Source organism: Cataglyphis hispanica, chromosome 8 (genome assembly GCF_021464435.1).
Source record: "Cataglyphis hispanica isolate Lineage 1 chromosome 8, ULB_Chis1_1.0, whole genome shotgun sequence".
Lineage (NCBI taxonomy): Eukaryota > Metazoa > Arthropoda > Insecta > Hymenoptera > Formicidae > Cataglyphis > Cataglyphis hispanica.
In genome coordinates, this window is record NC_065961.1 from 7,367,086 (window position 1) to 7,391,177 (window position 24,092).

General features: G+C 41.8%; 1 protein-coding gene across 6 annotated transcripts in view; it reads left to right on the top strand.

The window, feature by feature from the left end:
* Positions 1-24,092, top strand: part of LOC126851573 (uncharacterized) — a 106,451-nt gene that overhangs the window by 59,626 nt on the left and 22,733 nt on the right. The window contains exons 1-2 of one of the 6 annotated variants that reach the window (XM_050595680.1): positions 11,014-11,234; positions 11,415-11,797. The exons of 3 other annotated variants lie outside the window; for them this stretch is intronic. Coding sequence is in view for 1 of the 3 variants with exons in the window: in XM_050595675.1 (XP_050451632.1) it covers positions 13,681-13,897 (217 nt within the window). In the remaining 2 variants the exon portion in view is untranslated. Of the gene's footprint in view, positions 1-11,013; positions 11,235-11,414; positions 11,798-12,332; positions 13,898-24,092 lie in introns of those variants that run through there. 2 more of the 6 variants (XM_050595682.1, XM_050595675.1) reach the window with 2 other exon arrangements.

Sequence of the window (24,092 nt, forward strand, 5' to 3'; positions counted from 1 at the left end):
ATTTATTCATTTGCTCGTGCAAGGGTTTGCGACAACCTATGTTCGATCGGTCACTGGGTTACGGTAAGGCCGGCAAATCCGCTTTTGCTTCTCGAATAATTATCCTCGAAATGATCCTCTTTCTCTCTCTTTCTCTCAACAATAAGTTTCTTTATTCATACTTGCGCACAGCCCGGGGAGCCAATAAATCTTCGTGTGAAATAATTCAACTTAGAAGCTCACTTTCTCCATGCACTTTACAATTGACGTTTGTAGCTTGTTATGTATATTCTGTAAAAAAAAAAAAAAACTTTCATTTTTGTTAAATAATTTCAAGATTACTTTCGTAAAAGTAATATATTTGTTTTATGATACCGCTTTCTAAATTCTTTCCCCGAATCGGTTAGCCAGTATTTTGAAACACGTGCTGCTATTCTCCAAGTCTCGAAAAAGGGGGAGGGTTGCCAGTATCAGCAATGCACTTTATAACATATGCTCATTGCTCTCTCCTTGACGTTTAATTCTGGCTCATCGACCGAATGCGTCCATTCAACGAAACGAAACTTCCGATGATATGCATATGTACATATACGTGTATACACGAAAGAGAAAAAGAGGAAATGAGAAAGAGGAAGAGGGAGAAAGAGAGAGAGAGAGAGAGAGATTTCGAGCGAGAGACACAACATGTGTCAGATTTCGATTCAAGGAACAACTTTACGCTTTAGCTTCACCGGGACGATCTGCAACACTACTTCGGTATGCGTGGCTCTATTCACTGATAGCGAATCCACATTTTATCGCGCAGGATTCGCGCGGGTAAACACGTTGGATTTTCTAACGCGAGATTTGACGTTCTCCCACATATTTTTCTCCGCGCGAGATAAAGATCGCTTATTAAATCATTATTAATCTGCGTGTATGTTTTGATTAATGTACTTTTATTCAAATTTAAAAAAAAAAAAAAACTTGAATTTTTATAGTCATGAGAATTAATAAATATATACATTCTAGATTCTCTCTTTGCAATCGTCCATACATCCTTAAACGTTATACAGTGACACTTTACCACGATACCTAAGACACGCTTTGTGGAAGATCACTCTCCGCTATCGAGTACATTTACATTTTGCAGTAAACCCGGGCCTCTCCTCTGACATTATTCTTAGCAAACACCCTCCGATAACGTCATGGTGTGTTGTCCGCGAAGAAAACGATTCCCGCAACTAAAATCCAGAATGCATAGGCAGAATCCTATCGCGAAACGAAACTTCTCTCTTGCCCTCGAGAAGAATATTCTATTCTCGATCCTCTTCGACGCTAGTCGACCATCCTCTCTGTAGGTGTGTATAAGATAAATATATATATATATATATATATATATATATATATATATCTTTATGTGATAAAAGGTATGCGCGTGTGTGTGTATGCATCGAACGAGAAAGAGAGAGAGAGAGAGAGAGAGAGAGAGAGAGAGAGAGGAAAGGACGGAGATGAAAAGACTACGTGGATATATCTCGAAGGGAGGAGGGCGACCGGAGAATATACGGGGGCAGAGAAAAACGTGCGAGTTTAGTTTGCGGTGTGGCCTTCCGTTCGAGACGCTTTACACACCGGGTATCTCGTAATTGAGCAGACACGAGCCACCGAGCGAACGAACGAACGAACGAACTCGCCGTGAGGGAGAAAGAGCGAGAGAACGAGAAAGAGAAAAACAGTCCGTTCCACCCGGAGAATCATCCCTATTTCTGGCGTATTGCGGGGTCGGGGTCTCTTACGCAGCATCCGGGGACAAATTCCAGGTGGCTTGTTTATTTAACACCGCGATATGTAATTAATCCTGCCGCCAATATATCAATTTGTTTTTTTTTCTCTTTTTTTTTTCTTTTTTTTTTGCTTCTTTTTACAAATCAATCTTTAAGAATGAATAGACTCAAAGCAATTGTAGCATAATGCAGTTGTATGTATAAAAAAAGTTTTCCAATTCCTGTAAAATGTAACTTTCGACATATAAATATATCTAAAAAAAAAAAAAAATTTGAAAAGTTTCGAATTGTGCATGCAGTGCATTTATTTGATTTTCCAAGTGATTAAATAAGCTTTACTTTCGGTCTATTATCTGCGTGTAGCGTGATCCCGGTATTAAAGTAAAGAAAAGAGACGCTACAAATATCACGGGCCAAACTAAATCTCTCGTAACACACACACATTTACTCGTACTATCTCTGAGATAGAATTAAAGATTCAAGCGCTCGATGTAAATATCTGAGATTCTTACCACCCGCAGCAGCGGTCGCAACGCTGACAAATGATAGATAGATAGATCTAAAGTATGAATTTTAGATTGCGCCTCCTCTAAGAGATTTATAGTCACAGATGACGTCGCGCTGCTCGCCGCGGGTAGCTTATCGATAATAATTCATGGAGTCGTGCAACTTGTATTGATCAGACGTTTACTTCCACAATTTCTTACAACCTTTTGTAAGGGGACAAGAATCGTGCTTTTATTACTTATCCAAGTTAACATCTAAATCTACGCTCCCAAGTCGATCAATCGCTTAATTTAATACAAATATTCATAAATCATCAAAAATGATAAATAAAAACATGAATTTATACATAATTATTATTTTTTTAATTAATTATTTCACGAATTAAAAGAAAGAATCTTTAAATATAAGAGAAATATAAAAATCGCATAAATTTAGTATGGCAAATATGAAATTCTTAGAAAGATTGATAATAATTTACTCTGAGGAATTTCTATTATTGTGACCACAGCTATTATAAACCACACGACTCGCGGTCAATGACAGAAATTCGATTCGCACTGCGATGTCGCGACTTAATCGCGTATCTCAATTTTTTTCAAGATACTCGCTTTGTCACATGTGACTGTATTATCGATATTAATACATATATATCTAATAATAATTTTCTTGCACAGCGTAATGAAATTTTTAATGACTCTCGCGCTGGTCGAGGAAGAGGCTCGGAAAAACGTCAATCTCGGATGGTTACTGCGCGATTCTCGAAACACACTTTGACGAAAGAGATCCTTCTCAAAAAGCCTCTCGCGGAGTCGCTTACGCTTTACAGTCTCTCACGGCGACTGCGATTTTCTTCTAAGAATAAACGGGGCGCGCGCGCTCGCAACTCTGAAGCCCGCGTTTTGACTACATCTCCGTGGGATCCGGCGGGATTGCCGAAGGGTTAAAAGGGTTAAGCAGTCGAGACTCCGTGTGCGAGTTGGGAGGGATCGGTGCGCGCGGTCGGCCTTGTCTGGGGCGAATTCGCGGAGCGGCACGACCAAGTTCGGCCAAACTATGCTCCAAAATGCTCCAAAATAATATATGATTGGCGCGAATAATTTTGCTTTGCCCGCTTACGATGTGCGCCACCGTGTACTTCATCAACGACATTGCGGGATCTGACTTAAAAATAATTATAGGATTTTATAGGGAAATACGATTTGTATTGGAGAGAGTTGTGTTATTGGAATTTTCAAATAACTGGAGTATCGAATACACGGTTTTACACGCTGCTCTTTTTTTTACGTATCGCGGGAAACATGGAGATTTAATATCTCGCGAAGGACGATGCCGCGTATATACACCGTGGCTGGCTATTACACGACGCACGCGGGAGAGAAAGGAAGTTTACCGTAGAAAACAGCTCGAAAGTTGCGCGACCGCGGCGCGCAGCCTTCACTTCACAGCCAAATGTATCTCGCATTACCGAAGAGGTCCGGCGAGAGATCCTTTTCAAAAGCGTTCCGAGATGAGTTCGATCTCTGCGAGTATCGTGACGCCGCAGGAGAGTGTATAACATTATGTAGGCTTGTTGCTTTTCACAAGCTATTCGTTCTATGTGTGTCTCTTTCTCTTTCTCTCTCTCTCTCTCTCTCTCTTTGTCACCCGGCAGGCAAGAACATCCCGCTTTGGGTCGATAACTCACGTGACTCTGTGTTACAGCACGAGAGTCGAGGTAAAGTTCCGATATCTCTCCCCGTCGATTTTCGTAAATCCAGATTTACGAGTTCTCGTCTTTCCTCGGGGAAAACGTCGACTGATATCTCGTCAATTAGACACTGCGAGAGCGACTTGATACGCGAGAGTTGGCAGCTCGTAATAATTGATACGATTAGGAGAAAGTAGGGTAAGAGTCTATGACCCCCTCGTAGCAGGTGGAATACGCAAACAGGAGCGAGAATCGTGTTGTTGGCTGAGTATTTTAAAAGAGAACATTTTTTACGCATCTATATATCGGCGTTATAATATAATAAATGTAATACATTTTCTATATATTATAAGTGCAATTTTTTTTTCTACGAGAGGATAAATGTGTGTATTTACGGACAAGGAATGCACTCATCGGTGGAAATGCATTTTCGAATAATTTGATATTTCTGCTAAAAATACGTGTGATTCAATTATATTTTAATAACAATGCGCGCGGTATTAACGAACAAAAGATACCGTTTTTAATCTGTGCATCTAAAAATACAATTTCATTAATGAAAAGATCAGCATTTGTTCACCTGTCATTGATTTTCTGAGAACAGCTGTTCTCACGTCAGTCAGTGTCACTCTCGAGGAGCGTTCCGTTTCGCTCGATTACGTCTCTTTAGTCCGATGATGTCGCGATTCGTGGTGTTTTTAGAATCGAGAAATTTTAATCTCGACCTGCATGCATATTATTTTTACGTGCTCTTTCTTTTTCCCTATCTTTTTCTCTCTCTCTCTCTCTCTCGCGGGTGCGGCGATATCGCGGTTATTCAATTTTGCGGCAACGAGATACGCGACCGAAAAGAAAACGAGTACCGCTACGACACGAGAGTTCCGAGTCGTTTTCCCCTCTGCTCGGTTCACTCCTTTCCCTCCTCTTCCCCCCTTTCTATTCGACCCGCATCGCAGAAGGGGAAGACCTATCCCCACGATGGGCGACCGCTGCTCTTGTGCCACCGCTTCTCTTGCGACCGTCTCGCTATAGCTTCCACTTCCTCGATCGTCCTTCGTGAGTACATTGCAATTTTTCTCGGTTAGAGAGAAATGGCTAACTCGCGTCGGCCTCTGAGGCCGACATGCGAATCGTGCTGTGAGAAAATCCCAACTCGCGCCCAACTACTCCTTTCCTTCGGTCCTTTCTCTCTCTATCTCTCTCTCTCTCTAGCGTTGACTCTCTCGCCGATTTACATAAATCGTTGTATAATCGATGTAGCAATATCGAATTCGATGTTAAAAACATTCGCGGTAAAAATATAGTAAATAATGTGAAAAGAACATACAAGGATTCATCTCTCGAATGCGATCTCTCAAACTCTCGTATCTCTTCTAATCTCATCCTTGCGAATCTCTTTGCGCGAGGATTCCATGCAAGGTTCCGTTTCATGGAAATTTTCGCGCACGTTTCTCATTCGCGGAGACAAAACGAGTCTGCATAATTCGACAGGCGAGTTTGTAGCAGCAGTTTGTGCGAAAGTTCGCAAACACGTTTACATCTAAAAGTTATTTTAAGGGCACGGGAGAAAATTTTAAAAATTCTTACATTTATCGAATGTGAAAATCAAAATGATCGCCGACAACTAGAGACTCGACTATTATTTTCGATATCGTTATATTATTGCTGTTGTATATGAATTTTTATGTTTTCCCGAATACATCGGGATTTTTAAATTACGACTTTCCAAACATCCGAAAAAGAATTTAGAAATTATTTATTGTGCAGGCCTAACTCTTCAGAGGGATCTCTCCTTATTTTTCAACATGGTGTCTTCAAATAAGATAAGAAATGTTTTTTCACCAGACAACACAAAGCGTCTTAAAATAGTCGTTTGTGCCGGAAGATTAGAAATATTTTCTACCTGCAGGGCTGGAGAGAATAATAAGCTTGGTATTGTTTTTGTTCTTTGGTCGACGCGCGTTATAACGTTAAGCGTTTTAGAGACTTTGACGGCGAAAAGAGGGGAGTCATGTATTTTACAAAGGACGGACAAGGAAGAGAGTGCCAAACGTGAGACTACTAGCCATGGCTGAAAGGTGGGACGAGCTCTCTCTCTCGTCTAGAAAAGGAGAGAAGAGGAGGAATGATGCGCAAGAGCGCAAAATGGAAACCCGCTCGGTACTCGTTTACACGTAGCGGTATTCGCTCGTAGAACCGAACTGCATGCGCGATGTTTTAGCGATGTTAAAGCGTCCATGTGGGATCATAATTCGACATTGATCCTGAATATTTGAAAGAATCGAGAATACCCTAAATATATATATATATATATAATCAGAATATCCCGAAGAGGGGAAGAGAATTCCAGACGGGGAGAAATGCAAAACATTTATGTACACTTTTTTTCCATAATTTTTTCCATAATTTTATTCCCCCGAACTTTTCGTAAATTATTTCTAGATATACGCAGAGTAAAATGTGTGTAAGATTTTTACAAAGTACGTACTCTATCGGCCAACCTACTTCTTCGTTTCGTGAATAGGCGAATATGTTTGCGCTTAACTTTTGACTTCCATCGAGGGTATTTCAGCATATATCTCGCTGCCCGCTTCTTATTTCACGGAATAAATCGGGGAGATAAAAAATTTCTATATTCTCGAGATTATTCGCGCGCGTACGTTGCAGTTTCATATCAGCCAGAAGAAGGGAAGCGGAAAAATACAAGCACGGGACATCTCTTGTCGCCAAAGTACTTTTAACCCTCTCGTACTTGCTCCCTCGAGTCTTGCCGAATCCCTCATTAAATTTTATTTAGACCGAGGGCTGGCGGACAAATTCGGATAATGTTATTCAAACGAATTCGTTAGATACGATTAATCTCGTAATTGCTATTGATCGAGAAATATTTTAGACAAAGAAAAAGAACGCTTGGAACATTTCGTTACTTATACATGTAATGTTTTTATAGATTTCTTGCCCGACTTAGAGTAAAAAATAAATAAATTTTCCATCGAGACAAAATAAATGGCGTAATGTAGGAACGTGAAAAATTTCGCGTCATTAAATTTGTAAGTTATATGAAGTCTCTTTTGGACTGCCATTACGGCAGGATTACAGCGAGAGGAGAGTCTGGCCGCTTCTCGTGTAATTTACATCGAGCAGGGGTTATCGGCCGACTTTCTTTTATTTCGCGCTGCTATATCCGGTGACCCAGGTGATCCGCACACAGTTATCCCTCATACCATTGGCTGTGTGTAGCGGTGTTTTAATCCTTCCGTTCGAGAATGCTATCCCGTATTTATTTGATGGCGACTACAATTTGCAATTCGGCAAATGAAATTAGATCGTTAAGCGACATTTCGCTTTCTCTCTCTCTCTCTCTTACTATTCGCGATATTAGCTCTCTAGATGTAGATAGATACGTTCAAATGGCGCGACAAGTTATCTTGTAATCTTTCTATGGCATACAAATTGTCCTTGAATACTATCGTCAAATCGGAAATCGTATATCATATATTAGAAGCAAAGAACATTTCATTTATTTGAATTTTTGATTAATTTAACTACTTCGAAAAATTATAACGATTACGAATATAACTCTCAGTTTAATTTTAAATGAATTTTAATTCAAAGATTTATCACGAAGAGACCAGTTTAATTTTGAATATTTTTAAAGAATTGTGACAACATGTTAAATTTCTTCGAAACAGAAAACCGATTTTAGACTGGTATCGGAATACTTTAATTGAAAAGTACAAGCAATAATTGTAGAAGACAGTACAAGACGAAATAAATAATCCAATATAAAACGAATCGCTTTGTATTACACAGCGCGATTGAACTTGAAATAAACTGTGCCGCGCTGCTACCTATTTATAAATAATAAGCGCACCGAAATTAATTCGGGATGTTGGTGACTGTAATCCACACGGCGATCGATAACTCGGTGCAATAATTATTTGGAGGAGGAGCGAATAACCGCGAGAAATCGTGATACCTCCGCGTGACAAATATCGTCCATAATCAAACAGAATATTTTATAATAACAAGATACGAATGTATAGACACACGATTACGCACTAACCAGAACGCAAATTGCAACAACACGAAACAAGGCCAATGGAAAGCTAAGCGCAATCGTTGCACCTGCTGAGAGTGACGTCGCGGTTACAAAGGCAAAAATCACATATAGAAAACATGTTTTTCTATGCGTTTATTAGCAATTATATTATCATTATTATAAATATACATAATTATTTATAATGGCATTTAGGAAAGAAACAATTTCCTTGCGCGCTCGCGCCAAGAACTTTTGACATTCGCGGCTTTTTTATCTGAGATGTCGAAGAGCGCAGCAGCGGGCCAGCTTCTCTATCTAATGCTCCATGATCATGACGACATTAAGCACGCTCGCGAACACGTACGTGACGGCCCGACGTGTAATTTACAACGTATTCCGTTGCGTTGCACGAGCGCATTTTCAGCTTTAATCAAAAGAGCAGCGCGGCACACGACGATAATGCGACAACGACGACAACGAAACGACGACACGACGACATTTCCTGCGCACCAACGAAAAGTTCAACGGTGTTGGTTAACAAAGTGCACCCCCCCCCCGCGTGATTTTTTACGCCCACGTTTTCACGGTACGCCCCGCCGCCACGTGGGTGTCATCCGCCGACGCGGTATCCTTTACGCAAACGCAACGCGTATCGCGTAACGTATTTCGCCGTCTTGCCCATTAAACGGAACGGCAAACCGCCCCTACCTCCTCCATCCCCCACTCCCGTTTTAACCCGACTCTTTCACACCATCCCTGGTCTGTTCCGCACCGTCCCTCCATAGTCTTTTGTCCCGACGACAACGTCATTTCCACATGGTCATTTCAGATTTACACATCGTCATTTTACAAGAGTATTATTTATTATATTTTTCTAAAAAGATTCTTACTAATACAAAACATATTTATTGATATAATAGTTATATAATGCGGTTTTCTTGCGTGCGTTCGTTAATTTTTGAGATAAATAATGTCACTAGATTGCTTATATTATTTTCGCACTATTATTCTTGTTGATATTGTAAAAGCATATTTATTTAAATAAAGTCGGAAAAGATAAACTTTCCTCGTAATTAAGTAAAAGAAAGTTAAAATGTATATTTTGACGATATACGCGACGGTTCAGGTTTTTCTTCAGCGTACAAAACAGGAAAATTCTGTTGAAAAATAAACGCTTGTTTTGTGTGCGTTAAAGATACGTTATCCTAAACGTTTAATGAAGTAACTAATATTATCATGTATTTCATGAGACGATATAGGAGACAAATCAAATATATATTCATAATTACTTTCTCATTTATTATAGGGGCATTTATATCTGTATTTATTCTGCAATTTCTTTTGATATATAAAAAATTGAACAGATTTATGTAACAGCGCGACGGCAAAGAAACGAGCGCTGTTGGGCGAAAATGGTTAACGCTTATCAATGAGAGTAATTTCGAGAGTCAGCTGACGGAGGCGGAGTGCTCGCGAACGTGCCGTGTCAAAAGATAAGCCCGTGCAATATGTAAGGTAGCTATTGAGGCAGAGGTAATTTTCATGAAAATACGCGCGGAACCTCTTTGACCCTCCGAAATACGCGCAATACACTTTGAATGCACGCTCCGTTTCGGAGCAACAATCGAATACTGGAACACGGAATCGCTGAAGCGTCGACCGCGCTAGATACGTTCTCTCTCTCTACCTTCTCGCTCTTCTCTCTATTAATCTCCGGACCTCTCTCCGAATGTCAATAAAAGAGTCTTCGAACGCGCGCTTGGAATTTTACACACTATCCTTCTCGATCACGGCCGATAAGTAAACCATCGTCCTACGCTAAGCAATGCGTCGTATATACGATATCTCCGGGTACATACTTGAGACTCGCAATTATCGCGGCGATAAAACGTTGGGAGTGAATACTCTGTCGAGAGACTCTCAATTTTACGAATCTCGGAGGGCATTGAGTTTACTCGAAGCGTTGCATTGAGTCTTACTTTGTACAATAAATTCCATGTAGGGAAATATCGATAATCACGATTTCCACTGTATTTTTCCTTATGTCGAGTGCGTTGACGTTTGCACGTAGAAAAAAAAATTCTATTCCAGAGATGTGTTGACCAGCCAAATGTATATAAATCCAACGATAAAAATGAGATGACGCAATACATATTTATGTTTGTGCTATATTTATGTTAATTCGATGCCTTTGCGTTTTGCGACAAAATAAATGGAGAGCCTCTGTGCGATGAGAATCAATTACTCCTTCGCCTATAAAAAAAAAAATTGTCGAAGCGTGAAGAAATGTCGATTTCGAGGTGTGTCGGTATCTGTTGAGACGCACAGATTCGGAGGTCTGGCTAATGTCGCAATAAGGCGTCAATATCGCGCGTGGCGTCTTGCTCATCCGTTTTAAAATAGAGATACTCCTCTCGGTCGATCGCACACCGGATGATGTGATGGTCGCGCACGGGATATGGAAACAAAATCAATTCGCATCTTGGCGCGCGAAGCAGGAGAGATCGTCAAAACTCTTAATTTAAATCAACAAATTAAATCTATAAACGCGCGTGCGAAATAAGAATGATTTCCCCTCTCGTATGGCAGATCTCTTGTGTGCGCCATCGGGGAAAAATCGCGTTGTATCTCTCTCGTGTACCGAAGGACGCGGCTTTAAGCGCCGTTGCGATGAGGTTGGAGGAGGAGGTGGTGAGACGTGTGTCTGTATGTACGTGCGCACCGACCGTAGTAGTAAAAGAGACCTGCGGAGAAGGGAGGAGGGGTGGGTGGGTGGGTGGGGGGCGGGTGGAGGAGAGTCGGTGGCCGAGGGGTCAGAGCGGAGGGGGAGAACGACTCGGAACTCGTGTCGTAGCGGTACGACGCTCGGTCGGGTATCTCCGCATCGTGGCCCACACGCTCGGCCGGTGTCGGCTCCTCGCATACGCTCGGTACGGTACGCTCCGGTCGTCATCAGTCGTCCTCGGGCCTCGTTTGCGCGCGGACGTCAAGTGGAGACGAGCGGAGCGACGAGTCGCGTTCGGCGTGTGAGTGTATCTATATATCGAGGAGATAGATAGTCTCTCTCTCTCTCTCTCTTGCTGCGCGAGTACGTCGAGTTTTTCCGACATACAGTCATATATACATGGACACATATATACATTATATATGTGAATTCGAGTAAACGCGCGCGAGTGTTTTGTACGTACGCGCGGTTCACGTGTGGGAGCGCGGCTGATTAACGGTAGCGCGTCTCTGACGTTGTCGGTACACGGTGTGTGCATTATATATATTATATATCTAGTGACATATATATATATATATAAAAAGAGATAGTATAAATAAATATATACATACGCATATATATATATATATATATATATATATGTATATATTAAATACATTGCTCGAGTGAGGTGGACATTGCAAATTTTTTTGTGAACTCGTGTGATAGGAATTAACGCGTTCCGTCAACGCGGCCGCGAGAAGAGATAGCGAAAGAGAAGACGCGGAGAGGAAAGAAGGAGCGTGATCTATACGGCGAGATCGAGAGGAATCCCGCGACGAGAGCACACGGGAAAGAAGAACAAAGAACGTCGAACGTGCCACTGCCTGGTTGTTGCGGAAGCGCGGGGGCCTACGTGCGCGAGGACCGTCTTTCCACCGTTTCTCCCCCCCCCGTCTCTCCCTCTAGGAGAGCTCGATAACTCTCTCTCTATCTCCGAGACGCTGACAACGTTCGTACACTCTCACCGCGCTGCGACTACGTGCTGCGAGCGACGAACAACGACGAAGACGGGAGAGAGCGGCCGATTCGGTGTTTTCGAGTCTCTTGAGGTAAAGTGATTTTCAATGATGTCATAAAACAAGGGAGGGAGAGAGAGCGCGATGACAAGTTGAGCAACCTCCGGCCGCACATACGCCACCAAGCGTCCCTCCCTCCCTCCCGTGCCGCTTTAACTCTCCGTTACTCCCCCTCGCGTCAGAGGGGGACCTGGCTAATGATCAACCGCGAGATATTGCGAACTTTTCGCGTATTACATATGACGGTGTTTATATGCGTGCAGAAGAATAATAATTTTTTAGCTTTCTTCTCTTCTCTTATTATAAAACGGGAATTTCGATCGTCCAATATATCGTATTGTATATGATTTGATCAGACGATATCAATGAAAAAAGCGCGATATCGTTCCAATATTAGAATCGATTTCCCTTATAAGTGACGTAAAAGACTTGTCCCGCCGTATCTAATCGCGAGTCGCGCTGACTGACGTTGGTCGAATCGCGACAGCCGAACCACCTGATCGCGAGTGACAGCGCGAGCCGCGCGCGATCGGCGGGGAGGGGGGCGGAGCGGAAGAGGGAGATTCCGCACCGCGGCCTCCTTCGAAGACGCCCGCACGCGCGGTTTTTCCTATCCGTCGAGATATCGCCGTGATATCTAGGTGATATCACGCGCCCCGAGATCCCCTCGAAGTTCGCTTTGACCTCGCTCGACTCGAGAGTCCCTCGCGGGAATCGAGACTGAATAATTTCGATGCTCTCGTGGACTTGCAAACGTTTGCACGTTTTCGACTCGCGAATCCATCTCGCGTCTGACCTATTATTAAAATCGGCGATCTAATTTGTTTCTTGGATCGCGCAAAGAGCTTTTTTTTTTTTTCGAAATCACTTCGACGAATGTAAAACGCGCTGATGTTACAACATGTTTTGCGTGAGTCGAAATTTCTTCGGTAATTTGACGATGTCACGAGTTAACACGGCGAGAAGAAGCTTAATTCGCATTATTCGCACGAAATTTTTAGTTGTTCCAAACTGCAAACGTCTGCATCTCTATGTATGCTATAACGCGAATCAATCCCGGACGGGTGTATGCACAATCGATATGTATCGCTCTCTCGGCGGCCGGCGGTTTTGGATTGCGATCCGCAATCCGACAAGAACGGCCGCGCTTGTCCGTCGATGAACAACGTAATCCCGGAAATAACGTCTGCCAAAGTTTTCGACGAGAGGGGGATAGAACGATGTGTCGTTCGTCCGACAAAACTGCAAATGTATCGCTGCAAATATCGATAGCGGCGCGAAAGAACGAAACGTAACGAAAGAACGTGCCCCGTGTCGAAAGTTTTACCGCCGACGATCGAAACGCGTGTAAAAATGTTGGTTCGTTTCAACGGCAGTTAAAATTATGATTTATGATGTGTTCGAGGGAGTTACATAAGTTACTTTGAAGATAATTTGAGAGCGCTTCGAGTGGAATTTTATGACACGGGACTTTCGAGCAAAACTTTTATGGCACTTTGTATGCGAACACTTTTCTCATCGAAATTACGCTTTTATTGGGGGATTAGAAACGGTTATTTAAATGGATTAAAAAAAAAAAAAAAAAAAATCCATTAGAATACTGGGGATTTGAGTAAATACCAGACTGGCAACAATAGATAATGGCTCTTAATGTTCTTTCCAATTTTGCGCTAGCTCGAAAGATACTCGGACGATGGTTAAAAACTTTGTGTTGTCGGAGAAAGAACAAGATGTTCAATGTTGTCGAAACGTTACCCGACCTGCGCCCTTTCCGTCCCTTTGCTCCGTCTTTCCTATAAAGAGAAAATCGATTCCTGCAAACTAACTTGTTTTAATTTCGCGATACAGAGACGAAGTTAGCTCGACGGCGACGAGTGATTCGGCGGAATTTAACTCGCCAAGAGAGGGAGAGATTCATGGCAAAGAGAGGGAAAAGCTCGGCCAGCTTCGGCTTTGCGTCACCTTTGACCTGCCGAGCGCGAAACGCTCAACAAGATATCGCAACGATATTTAAACGCCACGGAGGTGAATCGCGCGGTTTTTGCGTGGCAACGAGCAGCAGCGTAACTCGAATAAGGGCGCAGCTGGTCGGTCAGTTCTTTGACAGTCGCGAGAAACTCCAAACCCGCGCAGGTATTTATTTTGTCGTGTCGTATTGTATATACACGGGAAAGCCGTTCTCTCGCACGTTGTTGAAGTGTGTCGGTTTATGATAAATCCGAAAACGCTCCTGCGACACTCGACGCGACGTGACGTTCGTTCTTTTTGGTAGATTTCTGCAAATATTTGGTGCGCGCGAATATGGGTTAGTTATTCGCATGTCTGACGTGCGAGATATTTCTCTCTTTTCTCATTGTATGTCGAGATAATTTCTAGACGATTTAAAAAATGAAGGGAAATATTTCTGAGGTGAAACAGAGTTTTTATTCGCCGTATCATCACCAGTTTAAGCTTCTTTACAAATGAAAAGATATATGTAAACTCTCTTACCCTCTAGCTTTATATCATTTCCATTTCCATCGAAATATCTTGGAAATTAATATAATGAGATTTAAAACGTATTAAGATGACAAGCTCGCTCGGGAATAAACATTTTTAAAAATTTTACAAATTTATAAAAATCAAATAACATAGAAGCTACAAAATAATGAAGAATAGAAATGATCGATTTAGTCAATTTTAATGCAAAAAAAAAAAAAAAAGTGATAGAGCTTATGACAGATGTTTCGCTTTTTTTTTTCGCTCGATCTGATTCGATTAATATAAAAAGGATATACGTATCGTAATATCACTAGAGAAGTCGGGCATTCTTTACCTTCGCACGCACGCAATACGCGGCGTATCTAAATAGTCCGGCAGCCTTCGCGATTTATCACGTCCACAGTGGGGCTGTTTAGGGGAAAGAGGAATGGGAGGATGCCATTAAGTGGATTGCACAGCCCACTATCGATTTTCGAGTTATCGCGTTATGCTCACGGTCCGCGAGCCGCGCGATCTTTCGTAAATCCATATGTTCCTCTCCCGCGTTTGTTCCCCGATAAGCTGCCGATAATAAGGTCGATCGGGGGTACGAAACCTGAGGATCGGTGAATGCGAGGCGCGCGGGAATGTCCGCCCCCCCCTCCCCCTCCCCTCCTTCCTTCTCGGCACGCGAAATATTTTCACGTACACTCGCCCTTTGTAAATCCTGGAAAAATCATCGAGCGAAATATCTTTTCTGAAATATGTGTGTCGCGCTCTGGTATCGATTGCTAGAATAGCCGTTGCCTTGGTCTCTGTCGAGTGCTGCCAAGAATAATGAAGATAATTTATAGCCCCATTAAAGTCGCATTTTCGCAGCACCATACAATGTAGCGCAAGAGCGGCGCCATAAAAAAGAGATGATTCTAGAGTCATTTAGGGTTTAACAATATGACTCGTAAAAATTCCGTTATTCCTTTGTGCGTTTCTTTGAACGGATCTATATGACTTTTCGAAAGTTATATATGTTTTTCTAAAAATTTCTAGTGAAGGGATTATAGATTTCACTTAGCAAATTTCGAGAATCGAATATTTAACTCGCGGTAAACGTTCAGTATCATTATTCAAAAGGAGGCAAAAAGACAGAGAGAGAGAGAGAGAGAGAATTTTGGAGATAACGAGACTTGTTAGAGCGCATGATTTTTGATCTTATCGCGAAACACGCGACGCGCGTGTCGATCCGCGACGCGAGGGAAGCACTGCCGCGAGTCAAGGTATCCGATTATTATCGTGTTTGCTGGCCAAGTTAACCCTGTGCCACTTGGTACACAAGGTGTGGAGCTGCCAACTGAGTTTATTCTCACCTCGCGTGAAATACCGGATAGCGGATCGTCGACGCGCATTACGAAAACATAAACACGGTCGAATATTTCTAATCCGGGAGTGGCCGACAGACTTTGGCGGCTCGTCGATTTATTAATTTTCTATCGTTTTGCCGATGCTCGAAAAGAATCATGCGAATTTTATCATATTTTATAATATTTATAATCGTAAATTGTTCCGAAATAACTCTGTAGATACTCTGTGGAATATTTTTAAAGAATTGTCAGCTCGAACTGGTTTCAGATCTGGACTCTTTGATATAAAGTTGCAGATATATATATATATATTTTTTTTTCTTTACCTGCGGAAAATGGGTTTTTGTTCGAGAGTACCGCATTCTTCTCGGTGCTACGCGGCGTCATGTCCGCTTACATCAAGGACGAAGCGAACGTAAGCGAACGTTTCAATATCCTTTATGCGTCTACAGTTAATGATTTGATTGGCTAAGCCAGTTCTTTCTTTTGAGGAGAGACAAATAAGTTTGTGTAAAATTATTTTAAATTTGCATGTCGATAAATAATTTTTATTATCAGATGAAAATAAGAAGTATCAAAGAATATAAAACGGAAGATTTTAGAGAAAAAATAAGTGGAACACAACGGCATGTATTATTGTGTGCGTTGCGAGATGTCCCGATGCAACGGATATGTTATTCTCATTACATTAGTGTGTCTTCCGCGCGTTCAATTTGCGTTGTCTATCAATTACGCGATGAAACTACGCGTATGCTACAACTTTGACGTCACCGTTAAGGACTCGAAATCACTATCGCGGCGACGACGTATCGCGATCTATTCCGACGGTGCACCTCGTTATCGATTCCCGATACTCATAATGTAATCGATGTCGTCGTCGACGATATTAGCTCTTGGGAATGCTTTGTACACGAATGTCGCGAATTCCTAATTTTTCATCGAAAATCAGGCGACATGTTTCCCCTTTCATAAAGGAATTCTGTCTACTTGAATATCAAAAATATTAATAATGTGAATATATTTTTGAATTCATTTTTTCATAATGTAATAATTTTTACGACACACACATAAATTGATAAAGGTCCTTGCAAGAACCGAGATGGAGAATACGATCTTTATGCCACACTTTGTTCGATGCGGATGCGATAACGCTTCCTGTTATCGATATGTAAGCGCAGGAAATCGCCGACAGATAAAAGAAACATCGCCGCATCGTACACGAGGCATTTGACTTTCAAACTTTCCTGCCGACGATTGTTGCACGTCTTTGATGGTGGAGTCTCGATCGTACATCCCGGCGAATTTATCTCGAAATAAAACGGACAATCATGATAACGTCGCGCGACGCGTATCTCCGTCATCTGCCTCTGACGATATATTATATTTTTTCCTTTCTACCCTCGAATGGGGAATCCGTTGCTTCGTCCAATAAAATCGTCGATGGTAAACGCCGTCGAAAATAGCACAGCATCACACGTTCCGCATTCCTCACGCTCTTCCCACTCGCACACAGTTGTATATTAATTACACGGGTTGATGATAACTTTGCGAGATAATGTAGAATTCTCCGAGGTGGAAAACTTTTTTTCGATATCGTCAGAAAATATCGGGGACAGATTGTTGCCGGGGAGAGAGTATTACATTTATACGCTACTAGGCGCGTGGTGAAAAAGAAATTTTTTTTTTTTTCGTTTAATTCACAAAGCGACGCAACTTTTCGTAATCCAACTTTATCGCTACGATTGCGCGCTCGATTATTCTCTTTCCATGTTAAATCATCGAAAAAAATTTCTCTCCCATGCACGCGATTATACGCGTAAATTCCCCCTCGTTCTTGCTGCACGCGCGTTACGATGAAACGAACACCCGCGTCTGTAAACGCACTTCCGGTGCTCGGGCTTGCGCGTGTGATATCGCCTTTATACGCATCGGCGAGCGTCCCCCCTCTTCCCATCCTTCTCTCCTTGGTCTCCCTTTTAAAGTACCATCTCGCTTACTCGTTATATGCGTAATAAAAGTCCGAACATCGAAATGGGATTGATGTGTCATCTCGCGTCTTGCAGTTTCGGGATAATTGGAGGTTCGACGCACGCACGTAGAACATCGCGTTGTTGGCGTCCGCTGCCGGAATCCGAATTCGAAAATGGCATCCGGCATCGATCGCCGCGCGACCGGTGTACACTATCGCCCGAAAGTTGAGACAACTTTGCAGGGGCGTAGCCACGGTGAAGTGAAATTATGCAAAGTACAGCTGTTGGCGAGCTCGTTTTAACTTTTTCGCAGTACGAAAAGACATCGGGAGAGTGCCGGAAACGGTACCGCGAATAATTTCGACGAGAAAGCAGCGAAATAAATTTGCGCAATGGACGCAAATAGACGGTATAAACAGCGTAAAACTTGGTTGTGTGCGTGGACTATGAAATATTTAATTACACGTATATATAAAAAAAAAAATGTAATTATTCATTAATTTATTTAACGCCACGATAAAGTCTATATATATTGTCATTTCGTAATTATTTGATGTAAAAAATACGATTAATAATAGAATCGAAAATTTCGCGTGCGTTATTCGATATTTAACGCTAATTGTATGAAACTGCAGAACGGCGTTGGCGTTGACGTTAAAAAAGAGCGTGCGCGTGTTCCTCGATTAATGCGAAACACATGCATCCGTTCTCATTTGCGGTGCGCCGGACATGATCCTCGGACGAAGAACGCGCGCAAACGTGTGGGTTAACCTTCGCACAGGCTCTCCTTCTCTCTCGCTCCCTTTCTTCCCTCGGCACGGCCGAGGAAACGAAAACCCGTTAGAAATTGTTCGACGCCGCGCTCGCATGTCGAAGATGCCAACAACAACGACGAGTGTGTTGCGCGCGTACGTAACATATTACAAATGTTTCCATCATCGACCTTTCTTCTAATTCCTCTCGCTTTTTTTTTTTATTTTTATCTTTTCTTCATTTTTTACGTTGACGAAAACGGCGATATTTATAAAAACATTAGGAGGTCTAATTCAAAATCAATTAGGGAGTATGAATTTTTATTCGGTGAAGATTCTCAAGGAAAATTCTTTACTTTCAGTTACTAATTACCAAGAGACTACGTTCTCACCCGGATATTCTTATCGTTACAGAAATGTCAATTTGAAATTAGCCAACGGATCTGTCATTAAGCGCCGAGCGGTACATCGTGTACGTGTGCGCATGTATATACGTACACAAATACTGCGTACAGAGAAAGAGAGAGAGAGAGAGAGAGAGAAAAAGAGATCCCCTCTCACGGCTTTCTTGTGTCGTCGAGTTACCCGAAGCGCCTGGCTGGCAAACGCGATGAAAGAAGAACGGCGGTGGCGTGAAAGTAAAGAAAGTGGGCCGCTCGAAGTAGTCTTCAACCTAGAAGCGTTGCGGTTCTCTTCCTTCCGTTCGATGTCTCGTTCGCCGAAACAATTCGATAAGCCCTCTTTACACAATTCTGTCTCGAGTTTGCTTCGTGCCGCTCGACCCTTAGACATCTCAAAAGTATAATTTGTCACACGACGTCATTACATTCCCATTATTCATTTTTATTAAATTATTATTATTGTTATAATACGCCATTATGGTGGAAATTTTATGAAGTATTGTTTATGTTCAAGGTGTGTAATCAAGATTCTATTATCTGTTTATGACATCGGGCAGCTTCTCGAAGCATATTAAATTTTTACAAAAATAAGATTTCAAACGGAAGTTTTTTTTATTATTCATCATAGCTTTCAGAGTTGAATAGGAATTTAATTGTTTAATAATTTTGCTTGGGGCATAAACGGGAAACAAAAATTTTCGAGTAATTCATTACGTGAATTAAATACAGCGCAAAATTTTTATGGTAATTTTCGCGGAAATTAAACGGTCTGCATAACACGATTATGCAAGTTGAAAATTATCGCAATATTTTAGTCTCTCGGAAAATGTGAAAAAAAAAAAAAATACAATATTTCTTTTTCGTTTTTCCTCGGTAAAGAATAAAAAATGAATATTAATTTTTTTCAACTATCTTGTTTTAAATCTGCAAATTTAAGTCGTTCTTCGCCATTGTTGGAAATAATTAATTTGAAACTCCCTAGTTCACATCCACGAAGCCACGTCTCCAAGTCCTGACGAAGCGTTCGCGCATAATTAAAGTCGTTTAAACGGTGTCCTCATGCGCGACGCATTATGCGTCGAAGGGTCAAGTATAAAAGACGCGCATATACATATGTGATGGCGGCTTAATCCTCCAATTCCGTTCGTATGATAAAAAGACGAGAAGGGGGCTCTGTCGCTCTTGTACGTCGATCGCTCGCTCGGAGCTCCTCGCGAGAGGAAAAGACGCGATCGATCACTGGATTAGGAATTATTTATAGGCTGGCGCGCGCACGCTCGCCAGCCCGCGATGAAATTTTCGCATTGCCTTACCATCCGTTCGCGCGAGTGTCACTTTTGCCAGAAAAGGAGACGGAGAGGACCGAACGTCGATGATATTAGCGAAATGCAAAAATTATAATCGCCGCCTCGTCGCAAATTTTAGAAAGTCGTCAAGGCGATTGTTTCGAGTTTGGAGCACGGCCAATGTCGCTGAGACGAATCACGCACACTCGAGATAATCGAGATGTGAATTTCGCGACCAATCGGAGTCTGTCGATGATCGTTTTTGCAGAAATTAACATGGCGAAGAATTTTTTTAAATCAGACGCGATTGTCGACCGTCAATTTGCACTCGTATACTCGATTCTTTGTGTGTGTGTGTGTGTGTGTGTGCGCGTGTGTGTGTGTGTGTGTGTGTGTGTGTGTGTTGCTGACGGTGATGTATAAACACGTTTGTTTTGATCTTGAGCGCGTAAATATATCTCAGAGAGAGAGAGAGAGAAAGAGATATGTGCGATCTCTTGCTTGATCTTTGCAAAACATCGCGTGATACTTGCAAAGTAGATTCGTAGCTTAATAGTTTGTACTTTAGGCATCGAGAAATGGAGAAGCACGTTCCATTTAAACTTTAACGAAACTCGTGAGACGCATTTTTATTCCACGGGATCGAATGAATTTTTATGAGCTTGCCGCTGACTTGTGATCGATATACATACACTCGATCGTGGATAGCGCATTTTAATGGACGGAGAGCGGACGCAGTCAATATAACTTCTCTTTTTTTCTCTCCCTCACTCTTTCAGAAAGAAACAAATACATTATAAATGAGTCAAAATATTTGCCAAAGGACGGAATGAAAATCGAAAGGGGGTCCACATTATGATGATTTTTTTATCATCTTTTATTTTCCATCTTTCTCTTTGTGATTTTTTTTTTTTTATACTAATTTATATGACGTTGCGATAGCACATTTTTGACAGTATCATCAAAAGTAGAGAGATATATTTGAAGAGATCACATGATATTATTCGTGATATAAGATACGAGTCTCATGGTTGATAAGAGAAAATATTTGCCGCATAACGTGATCGCAAAACGTTTGGCAATCATTGTTTTGCACTCGAGCGGAATCATCAGCTGGCACGGGTCCATCGAATGAACGGATCGACTTACTCTCTCGTTATCTCATCCGATACCAAAGTGCGAAAAATCACAATCTCCTCGTTTCTATTTGTATCCGTTCCTACGAAAAATGCGTACGACGGAGATGTGGTATTAATAACAATGATCGTTCTTCGCGATGACATCACGACGCTTCGCGATTGACACTGAACTTACGGAGGCACGCTTTCAATCAACAACATGCGTTTTTTCCGCGTCGCGCTAAATCGTCGATATTATTCAAAGTCGAGTTTTCATCACGTTCCGACAATTTGAACAGTTTGGCAATAATAGCACCGCCGATCGTATGTTGCGTTGCAAACTGCAAATATTCAGTAATCGAAAACATTTTATTTCGCCAGACGATATATGGCTGTAACATTTCAAAGTATCGGCAAAGTAGAGAGAGAGAGAGAGAGAGAGAGAGAGAGAGAGAAAGAATATATGTTACTAAATTACCGTTTCATTGAAAGAGACAGCGTTGAAAAAAGGCACATCGCTTGCCGCGATATTGCAAACCGCAACGTGGTCCAAGTTATTCGGACGCAAAACATTTTTGTCGAAAACTATCGGGTGGATTTTATAAAATCTCGCTCGATTCTACAAGCAATCGCGGACGCGCTTATACTTTCCATTTCGCGTAACTTTACGACTAAATTATGCCACGAAATTGCGAACTTGGAGGCTCATCGCGGAAGAGGAGGAGGAGACAAGTACAAAAAGTTACATGCCGGCACAGATTAGAAAGCCGGCTTGTGGAAACTGCGTAAGGAACGAGACGGCAGGAAGGAAGATGGTCTCTCGGAGGCCGCGGAGTAAGAGTGTCCCGATCCAGAGACGATCGATAAAAAGGTGTTCCGCAACTTGTTTTATCGCATCGTGCATCGTGTTCTTGGCTCTCTCATTTATCGCGAATGCGCATCCGAGACAGAGAGGAGAGACGGTACATGATCCTTTTTTTCCCTCGTAAGGCAGAATTAAAAAAATTGACAAAATTATTTTCGTTCCCATCTTGCAGTCTGAATGATCGTTGAAAAATAAATGCGGATATCGCGAAGGATATTATAACAAGTGTGCGCGACTCGGATAACGATATTAATATTTGCACGAGCAGCGCGAATTTATGCCAGCACGCGACTTCTTCGCGAGAACAATCGGCGTAAATGCTACTAGAGCGATGTTCATCGGCGTAATCAAGAGGAATGCGAATTGGACGAGCGACATATATATATATATATATATATATATATATATATATATATATATATATATGTACACTTACGTTATCGGAAATCCCCCGGAAACATTCGGCGTAAATCCGCGATCGTAGATTTATGCGTCTGCGAAATGAAGCGAACGCGTTATTGGCAACAAATTGCAATTTATCGATCGGCTGAAGTATCCGCGAGAGTTTATCCCAACTATTCGCAATCAGAAATCCGCGAATTGTTTCCAGCAATGAACGAAATGTCTCGGCGCGGTGTACCTTATGTGCCACATGTATATATATATGTTTATATACCGGGTGTCTCGCACTGGTCGCGGCGTTAACGCTCGCAAATCCTTATGCAAATCCACGGCCTCTATCTCACGGACATAGACTCTTCATACGTCAGTCGCGTGACGCGAAACTGCCACACATACGTACGTATATGTAGGATTCGTGCCCGCGCATGACGTATCGCTTACCCGAGGTATAATACATACATCGTATGTCTCGCGGCGGTGAATATTGCCGCTGATAAGATTACGATAATGGAGGGCAATCTTGGCGCTCCGAGCCTTTTAAGGCGATAATTCGATTTGTACAAAAAAATTGCGCGCACGTGTTCTTTAAAATCTTTATAGTCAAACATATATATGTATATATATATATAACGTGAGTACCGATTACCTCTTTTAAATTTTAGCGAGCTTCTTTACGTTGTGCTTTGTACTCTTTATTCAGTCTTTTACATTCTTTTTTTTTTTTTTAAACGTTGCTTTTGACACATCGAAAGAGAAATCGTGATATCGGAGCCTAATCTTCATCGACGTAGATATAATTTATTCCGCAGACATAACGCAACTTCGTGATACATAAATTGCAGGATAATATACAATGGGAATGCGGGAATATTATTATTTCGTTGATCGCGCGCGTCATTTGCAGAGTCAGATATTGGCGACCGCGTGAAATGGCATTTATCATCTGACCGCGGACAAACGTCTTCGTATTCAATCGAGAAAGTCGGGGGAGAAAAACCTTGACGCTAATCTCAAGTCGAGTGCGCTCGCTCGCGCGCACGCACACTCGGCTCATTAGGTGCGCACGTGCGCATATTTAACGCGCGATAACTGCCGTGTTTCAGAAAGCGATTAATCTGTCGATTGGCGGCACGTGCAGCGTTTACACACTCGAGGAGTCGTTTCTTTATGTCGGTGTAGCCGAAAAAATATTTGCATCGCATCGTTAATTTCGCTTCAGCGTCTAAATCTTTGAATTAAAAATGACATTTCGAATAAAGATACACGTTCCAATAATCGTTGAGGGAAAAATGATGTAAAAAGTATTTTTCATTAACCTTGGTAAAACAGAAAAATATGACAGTGCCACGCAATAAATAGTAATAAATAATAGATGACAAATACAAAGGGTGTAAACTTATCTATGATGATAAATTACGGCGCGTTAATCAACGCTGTAGCGGGCGATAAACGCGTTCATTGTTACGTTCGCATGCCAGAGTACCTTGGAGCTGCCATATATTCGTGCGTAATGAATAATGACGCGTAGATATCGCGCGGCTTTTGCGTGTTTAAAAAACACATGGATATAACCGAGACATAATTATCAAGCTTGTTTCATCAGTCTTGAGTCAGGATAAGACCAAAGACAGTAATGTCGCGCGCGCAAAATATATTTATTTGCAGCGTATAAATTCACGAGATACGTCCATATTTAAATTGCATGGAATATAATCG